We start from the raw sequence: 9,302 nt of genomic DNA on the forward strand, positions 1-9,302 counted from the left end.
AAAATTGTCTATTCTTCCGCACCACAGATCTCACAAGTAGGACGTTCCATGTGTCTTTTCTTCATGATAACACGACATGGGATGTATTCTTTGATGATTCTCCAGTAGAAACATTTAACTTTCGGGGGAAGAGATCCTCACCATTAGAGCCAGAAGCTTGCTGGTCATCCCTAGTACCAACCAGGAGCATGCAAGCAGACCTGACCCTAAAACAGCCATGCTTTTCATAAGCCCAAGCCTAGAAATCATTTGAAGATTTGCCCAAAGGAATACTGCAGATTGTTTTCAAATCAGAACCGCAGAAGTTGGCAGTAACCTTTTGCACATCCCGCTCAACATTGCCCTCTACCAACAGACCATTGACCACCATAGCCGTAGCAGAAGTAGGCTGATATAGTGATATGTAGGTTTATGGCCAAAGTTGCCTGGGATCCAGGGGTCATCGCACACATTGTCTAGGCACCATCTCCAATTCTTTTAATAAGACCTTTTTTTCAGAGCTTCTCTTCCATGAAAGATAGCACGTCAAACATGAGAGTTCTTTTTTTTTTTTCTGCTTGAAGGAAGCTTCTATTGCGGTAGTACTTGCCACTCGACACCTTCGCGCACAAATAGTCCAGGTTCATGATGTTGGCACAAATAGTCGAGTAGTTCATACTTAGCTTGTAACGATTTTGATCGATCTCAAGATAGTTTTAAGCTACCAAAAATAATAAGTTTTTAAATATTGTTTGCCTATAAAAGAAAAGGAAAATCGTTTAAACCGCTAGAAGGAATAGTTAACCCTGCATATTTTCTTAATTAAATGCGATCATAGTAGACTTAATCGGATCCACCCCATGTAAGGTACTACAATGGCTAGAAGGAATAATTAACCCTGCATATTTGCTTAATTAAATGCCATAACAGTGTAGGACTTAATCGTATCCACCCCATGTAAGGTAATTACATTAGTACTATCTTATTTCCATTAATATACAACGTAATTATTACACAACTTTACTTTGAGGAGCTATCGAGCCGGTATGCGTTGGCTCAAAATCAACTTATTTTTCAATCGAGCTATATGAGACACTCATAACTGGCTCGTTTATTTTCGAGTCCATCTCGATCCAAGTTTTCGTTTGAAGCTCTACAAACCTGACGAGTCCTAAATAATTTCTGTCCCCATGAATGTATCGTTTCAGAGGACGGGATCCACGTAGAACTTTCTTGTTTTTCTTTTAAAAATCGACATTTTGAAGTTTTAAAAAGTTAGTACGAAAAAGATCTTAGATACTCCCTCCATCCCAAAATATAAGGCGTCTAAGGACTGGTCAAAAGTCAAACTTTACTAACTTTGACCAAATATTTAGGAAAATATATTTACATCTACAATATTGAATGAACATATTAAGAAAATATATTTTATGGTGAATCTATTCACGTTGATTTAGTACTGTAAATGTTTATATTTTTGTGTATAAACTTGATCAAACTTAAAAAAAGTTGACTTTTGACTAATCCTTAGACACCTTATATTTTGGGACGGAGGGGGTACTAGATAATGATGGCTTATACCTGTGTGCACAAAATCAATACGAAATATTATGTGTTTTCGGCAGCGTAAAAATGACAAATTTCTAGATATGAGGTAGTGAACATTGCAAAATTCAAAATCCTCTTCAGATTTGTCGGTATTCAAATTATTTTTGTGTAGGCTACAATACAAGGAGTATTTGGCGTTGAGGTTGAGCTTTTGCACGACCGTAAAACGTATCGTTGTCAACATCTAGGACAATTTTCGGAATTTGTTGAAACCTCAAAATGTCAATTTCAAAATAAAATAAAAAGGGCTCTGGGGAGCCGGTCCTCCAAAATGACTTTTCGCTGCCTCCGTCCCATAAACATCACTCTAGAGACTACTATAATGCACTACAATAATTGCTTTAGTGACTTGGTTGCTGTATGTTTGACATGGATAGATGCACTCAGACGATGCTGGCGATGACTGAAGTGAGCAAGCAGATCCTGCTAGGCAACCCAGACTTCTTTCCGATCAAGCCGGCAGACTACGGCAAGTTCATGGTGTTGTCACTGGGCACTGGTTCCGCCAAAGTGGAAGAGAAATTCGACGCCGCCACGAGCGGCAACTGGGGCATCCTCGGCTGGCTCTACAACCAGGGTGCCACGCCGCTCATCGACAGCTTCAGCCAGGCCAGCTCCGATCTCGTCGACATCCAGGCGTCCGTGCTCTTCCAGGCGCTGCGCTGCGAGAAGCGGTACCTACGCATCCAGGATGACGAGCTCAAGGGCAACACCTCCTCTGTTGACGTGTCCACTCCAGTGAACCTCAATGGCCTCGTCGATGTCGGCAAGGCGCTGCTCAAGAGGACAGTGTGCAGGGTGGACGTCGAGACCGGCAAGAGCGCGCGTTCCTGATGTGAACAGAGGCACCAATGAGGAGGAACTCGTCCGTTTCGCCAGCATGCTCTCACAGGAGCGCAAGGCTAGGTTCCAGAAGAAAGGCATAACTACCGTCACACAGTAAATCAACATGGATGCATCGGATATATAGATGCTCATTGTCAAAGTCTCAACTGTTTGTAATAAGTGCGAGCCCAAAACATGTAACGCTCATCTGCAAGGGCTGCAAGCCTTCCTATGGCCACCACATATGTGTCTTTCCGTTTTCTCTTACTGCTGGGTTCCCTATCTCTTTTACACCATGTTCTGTTGTTTCATGTGGGTTTTCACATGTATAGATTCGTTGTGTTTTTTTGCCATGTTTCATATTTCAGATGAATTTCATTGTGATTTCAAAATATATGCTTTTGTACATATATTTTTATTGTGATTTCAAAATTATAAGACTTAAAGATGAAAATGATCTTGACAACAGAAAGACAACAATACAAACAATTCATAAATCCAAGCTTTGTGCTTTGGGTGGATGGAGAGACCGATAGGATACATGTCTTAAAATGCATGGTAAATGGGTGGACGGAGAGGGAACAACCAATAGGTTTCGCAAAAAAAAAAAAAAGAGCAGAACCAATAGGATGGCCAGTCTGTCTTTGTGTGACTTTGTTGTGTGCATGGATCTCAAATAACAAATCAATAATGGAATAGCGTTGTGCAGATGAGAGAGGTGCCAAATGATCTATTTTCCATTACTACCGCTTATTTTCTATGTATTCTTACCCTATTAGTTTCATAATTTTGGTACGTTTCTCCTTGCACTTTTCTAAGGAAAATGCATGAATCTTTTTTTGTATGTACATTAACATTTTCTGCTAAAATGAAGTTTGATCCAAAATACTTCATATGATAACTTTTTTCTAAAATAAGCAAGCAAATGTTTCATAGGATTAACATGACAACATTTATTTTGGTGTGAAAATTTTGTCTAAATTTCCCGAACATTGTTTTTGAAAAAGCAATCATGAATTTTTTATTACTTATTTATTTTTCAATTTAGTTGCTATGTTGCTTCTTATTGATTATATTATTATATTAATTTTCTATTTTAAGTTATCTAAGATAATTTGCTCTCTTATTGTATGTTGTAATTTTCAATGCAACTTGAATTGGTTGTTCACATATCTAAGTAGTACTAATAAATGTAACACTAGTTTATCCCATTTTTGTCATCCCATTTTTCTCTAGAATATTGTCTAAATCACAATGGAGGGAGTGAGTATTTTTAGATAAATGACATGAGTTGAGACCAAGTAAAAATATACGATATAAAAAATAGAACTTCTGATATTAAAAAACAAATCAAAAAAATTGTTCAAAGTTGTAATCATAATATGAAAATTGTTCAAAGTTGTACTCATAATAATTTCCATGATGTGGATTGACATGCATGCTGCATTTTATGAAAGACATGTATATTACTTCTAGTACATAACAGAATAGAAGTTAATTAGATGCAGAACCATTTTTGTTTTTTGCGGGGAATGCAGAAGAACCAATCTAGCAGAGAGACTGTACGGGGCGTACGGCCATAAAAAATGAAGGGGCATCATCTATCTGCTGGCTATACGGCCACAGAAAATTCAGAAATCGAAGCAACAAAGCCTGTTCGTAATTATTTGATTTTGCGAACTCTTGTGAGAGAACAAACTGTATACATCATGCCCACAGTATAGCGCTGGTCAAGAAAACGATTCGGCCCGACCGCATATGCCGATATACGTGCTCTCCATTACCAAAAAAGAAATCAACGGCGCGCAAGCAATATATTTCACAAGCTGGCCAGTGGCCAGCTAGCGTGAGTGCGCGGCCATGCATGCATGTCACCTCGTAACCCAGCTATAAGTACGCTAGGCACACGCCATGTGTCTCTCACCTCCATTTGCTCAAGCACAGCAGCCATTCCAAAATCTTGCTAGCGATCAATGGCGCACAGGAGGGCAGCGTTTCTTCTAGCAGTGGCGCTAACTGTGCTGGGCCTCGCCACCACTCAGGCGCAGCTACAGAATGGGTTCTACAAGGGCAAGTGTGGCGCCAACGACGTGGAGGCGATCGTGCAGGGCGTCGTCAAGGCTCGCTTCTCCCGCGAACCCGCCGTCGTCGCCCACCTGCTGCGCTTGCAGTTCCACGAGTGCGGCGTCAATGTATGTACTCCCTCCATCACATGTAAATCGTCTGAAAATTTTCAAATTTTTTGATGTGTCTACATACTCAATAGTGTATAGATATATCTAGATTTTGACAAATTTCATGAGACGGAGGAAGGATTTGTATACTCAGTAGAGTTCATGCATTGCTTGCATCCATGGATTGATCTGATTTTGATTCTCGTATCTGTAGGGCTGTGACGGCGGGCTTCTGATCGATGGTCCGGGGACGGAGAAGACGGCGCCGCCGAACCTGAGCGTGAAGGGGTACGACCTGATCGCGGACGTGAAGACGGAGCTCGAGAAGCGGTGCCCGGGCGTGGTCTCCTGCTCCGACATCGAGATCCTCGCCACCAGGGACGCGGTCCGTCTGGCCGGCGGGAACGCGTACGCGGTGCGCACCGGGCGGAGGGACAGGCGGCAGTCCAAGGCGGGCGACGTGAACCTGCCGGGGCCGGAGAGCACGGTGGCGCAGGCCACCGCCTTCTTCGGCAAGCTCGGGCTGGGCCAGATGGACATGGTGCTGCTGCTGGGAGCGCACACGGTGGGCGTGACGCACTGCAGCGCCATCAAGAGCAGCCGCCTCTACAGCTACGGTGGCAAGGCCGGCGCCACGGACCCGAACCTGGACCCCTACTATGCGTTCGTGTACAAGAACTACGTGTGCCCCAACAAGCCGTCAACCGACAACACCGTCGTGTTCCTGGACGACCAGTGGAGCGCGCTCAAGGTGGACAAGAGTTTCTACAAGATGCTGCAGAAACGCCGCGGCGTGCTCTCCGTCGACCAGAACCTCTACGGCCACGGCGCCCCCACCAGGTGGATGGTCGACATGCTCGCCAACACCGAAAACTTCAGCTGGCTCTTCCCCCAGGCGCTCGTTAAGCTCAGCGAGGTCAACGTCCTTACCGGCGCACAGGGAGAGATCCGCAGGGTCTGCAACAAGTTCAACTGATCCGCCATGCCCATCCTTCGTGCAGAGCTTAATGCATTTCGCGTTATTTTCTGGATAGGGTCATGGATCTGGTGGCAATTTTGACCCCATACGTGTTCCATTCATTCGATTTTGATTTGCTATACTCATTGCACATGTCATGCATTGGTACGGTTGGTTTCTGGTTCAATTGTCTAGGATATTTTCGTGTTGAATTCATATATAAGACAATCAGAGTGAACGTTTGAGCTTGTCAGATCTGTGTGGCTTCGTAAGTATACATCTTGTACTTGTCCATCCAGCCTTTCAAATTTGTCTCAAATTTGACATCTAAATAACAACGTCCCAACAATTACTTCAGTGGGAGCTTGGATTGATCTTCGGATACATTTTGTAGATGGTTATATCCAGAAAATGTTACATCACTACGGGAGAATTGCCGTACGCCGACGGCTAGGCGATGTGCCGACGGCCAAATGTCGGGGCCGTCGGCACAGGAGCCTCCGGAGCGCGGCGACAAGGATGGCCGTCGGCGTTAAATTGGCCGTCGGTACAGGCTGGAGGTGCCGACGGTCACCGTCGGTACAGTTCTGGCCGTCGGCACAAGACCAGTCTAGCCGTCGGCACAACATTTTTTTTATTTTTTTTCTACTACAGACCTGTGCCGACGGTTATACCGTCGGCATAGCTTTTTTCCTATTTCTCCACGCTAGTCTTCAAAAAAGCATAACTAAATCATTCTAACTGAGAAAAATAAGTATAATATATCAAATTTTGCAGAAAACCAAGATCTATCATAGAAAAATATCAAAAATGGAATATTTAAAATACTTAAATAATTTTCTTAGAAATGAGCTATAATGTTCGAGGTCTCATGGCTTTCACACACGCCAAAAATGAAAAAATGGTCGCTCGTGGGTCGGATTAGAAATCCGTGTCCGGGGTATTGCTTACCATCCTAGGGCCCACACACGTGCCAAATATGACCTCGTTTCGGCAAACTATGCCATGCCGAGACCGTTTCCCACCTCATTTCCCCTGAAATCCATAGAACTCCGGACGTGATAGCTCTTTTCGTGAAGGGTTTTTCAAAATAATTGCCATATCGTAGTTTTGACAAACGGAATAGTTACTATGACATAAAAAATGACGCCACGCGGCTCCGTGGGATTTTTTGACTTCGTTCATATTACCATCTGGCCAAAACAGCCCCCCCGGGACATGCGGTATCGCCGTATCGGGCGTGCGGGTGCACCCATTCGCGAACAAACTAAACGGACAAAAATTAGCACATATAATGATGTGTTGTAGAACTAAAAACATTTTTTCCGGAATTTCTGGAGCGACGGATAGTTGAGCCCTAGTTCAAATCCGGTCAGTTTCCAGCGGATTCGGCGGGACACCGCCGAAAGCCGCATGGTTTCCCAAAAGCTAACGCATGCACATGACATTTGATAGGTGGTGCATAGATGGTCTACTATCATCGCACGGAGGTTTCTCGTCATACTAAAATGCGCCCCATGTAGCTGCTTCACAAATAAAAACCGTTTGGGCACGCTAAAAATGAAAAGATGGTCGCCCGTGGGTCGGATTAGAAATCCGCACCCGTGGTCTTGCTTACCATCCTAGGGCCCACTCACGTGCCAAATATGACCTCGTTTCGGCAAACTATGCCATGCCGAGGCCGTTTCCCACCTCATTTCCCCTAAAATCCATAGAACTCCGGAGGTGATAGCCCTTTTCGTGAAGGGTTTTTCAAAATAATTGCCATATCCTAGTTTTGAAAAACGGAATAGTTACTATAACATATAAAATGACGCCACGTGGCTCGATGGGATTTTTTGACTTCGTTCAAACCGCCATCCGGCCAAAACAGGCCCCCGGGACATGCGGTATCGCCGTACTCGTGCGTGCGGGTGCACCCATTCGCGAACAAACTAAACGGACAAAAATTAGCACATATAATGATGCGTTGTAGAACTAAAAACATTTTTTCCGGAATTTCCGGAGCGACGGATAGTTGAGCCCTAGTTCAAATCCGGTCGGTTCCAGCGGATTCGGCGGGACACCGCCGTAAGCCGCATGGTTTCCCAAAAGCTAACGCATGCACATGACATTTGATAGGTGGTGCATAGGTGGTCTACTATCATCGCACGGAGGTTTCTCGTCATACTAAAATGCGCCCCATATAGCTGCTTCACAAATAAAAACCGTTTGGGCACGCTAAAAATGAAAAGATGGTCGCCCGTGGGTCGGATTAGAAATCCGCACCCGTGGTCTTGCTTCCCATCCTAGGGCTCACTCACGTGCCAAATATGACCTCGTTTCGGCAAACTATGCCATGCCGAGGCCGTTTCCCACCTCATTTCCCCTAAAATCCATAGAACTCCAGAGGTGATAGCCCTTTTCGTGAAGGGTTTTCAAAATAATTGCCATATCCTAGTTTTGACAAACGGAATAGTTACTATAACATATAAAATGACGCCACGTGGCTCGCTGGGATTTTTTGACTTCGTTCAAACCGCCATCTGGCCAAAACAGGCCCTCGGGACATGCGGTATCGCCGTACCGGGCGTGCAGGTGCACCCATTCACGAACAAATTGAACGGACAAAAACTAGCACATATAATGATGTGTTGTAGAGCTAAAAACATTTTTTCTGAAATTTCTGGAGCGACGGATAGTTGACCCCTACTTCAAATCCGGTCAGTTTCCACCGGATTCGGCGGGACACCGCCAGAAGCCGCATGGTTTCCCAAAAAGCTAACGCATGGACATGACATTTGATAGGTGGTGCATAGGTGGTCTACTATCATCGCACGAAGGTTTCTCGTCATACTAAAATGCGCCCCATGTAGCTGCTTCACAAATAAAAACCGTTTGGGCACGCTAAAAATGAAAAGATGGTCGCCCGTGGGTCGGATTAGAAATCCGCACCCGGGGTCTTGCTTCCCATCCTAGGGCCCACACACGTGCCAAATATGACCTCATTTCAGCAAACTATGCCATGCCGAGGCCGTTTCCCACCTCATTTTCAATGAAGTCAACTAGATTTAAACTAGAGGTACTTGATCAAATGCTTATGATTTTTGGGTAAATTAACTTTGTAGATTCAAAATATGACATGGATGTCATATTTGTATTCCTCTCATTTTTCTGATCAATTTAGACATATTATTTGCCAAATTCACATTTACCGATATTAATTATTTCATATTAAATAAAAAGACAAAAAAATTATTTAATTGTTTTTTCAAATTCTACATTATTATATATATATATATATTCATTGTTGTTTACTTAAGTAATTGATTAGAATTCAAAAATATAGAGGTGTGGCATCACGGCCAAAGGTTAATATGATTGATATGGTAGTATTAACAACAAGGTGTCATTTCTTTCATGGAAGCTCATCCGAAGAGAACCAAGAAGTTAAGCGTGCTAGGGTGGGAGTAGTGTGAGGATGGGTGACCAAGTGGGAAGTTTGACTACAAGTGTAATTTGACCTAAGGTTAGGTGTACTAAGTGTGATTGTGAAAGATTAACAAGTTAAAAATAATAAGAAGAAAATTGAAAAAAAAAATAAAAAAAATATTTTTTGTTCAAAAAACATAATTTGAATATTTTTTCATCAAATAATTTGAAAATTTTGAAATACTATGCCGACGGTTATACCGTCGGCACAATAATCTACGCCGACGGCCAGTCTGTGCCGACGGTGATCGGGCAGTCCCCGACCAGAACTATGCCGACGATGCTAT

General features: G+C 43.5%; 1 protein-coding gene and 1 pseudogene across 1 annotated transcript; both read left to right on the forward strand.

Moving 5' to 3' along the window:
* Positions 1-1,977: 1,977 nt before the first annotated feature.
* Positions 1,978-2,530, forward strand: LOC124694333 (annotated as a pseudogene).
* A 1,855-nt stretch (positions 2,531-4,385) lies between these two features.
* On the forward strand, positions 4,386-5,562 carry LOC124703945 (peroxidase 57-like). The gene is made up of 2 exons (XM_047236177.1): positions 4,386-4,604; positions 4,801-5,562. The coding sequence occupies exons 1-2, from the start codon at positions 4,386-4,388 to the stop codon at positions 5,560-5,562; spliced, it is 981 nt and encodes a 326-aa protein (XP_047092133.1).
* The last annotated feature ends 3,740 nt before the right edge of the window (positions 5,563-9,302 follow it).

Source organism: Lolium rigidum, chromosome 3 (assembly GCF_022539505.1).
Source record: "Lolium rigidum isolate FL_2022 chromosome 3, APGP_CSIRO_Lrig_0.1, whole genome shotgun sequence".
NCBI classification, from domain to species: Eukaryota; Viridiplantae; Streptophyta; class Magnoliopsida; order Poales; family Poaceae; genus Lolium; species Lolium rigidum.

What these genes read in the sequence shown, in the direction of transcription:
- LOC124703945 (XM_047236177.1), top strand. Translation starts at nt 4,386, where the DNA reads ATGGCGCACAGGAGGGCAGCGTTTCTTCTAGCAGTGGCGCTAACTGTG. An exon ending in TCCACGAGTGCGGCGTCAAT is followed by an intron (nt 4,605 to 4,800) that starts GTATGTACTCCC and finishes TCGTATCTGTAG; the next exon opens with GGCTGTGACGGCGGGCTTCT.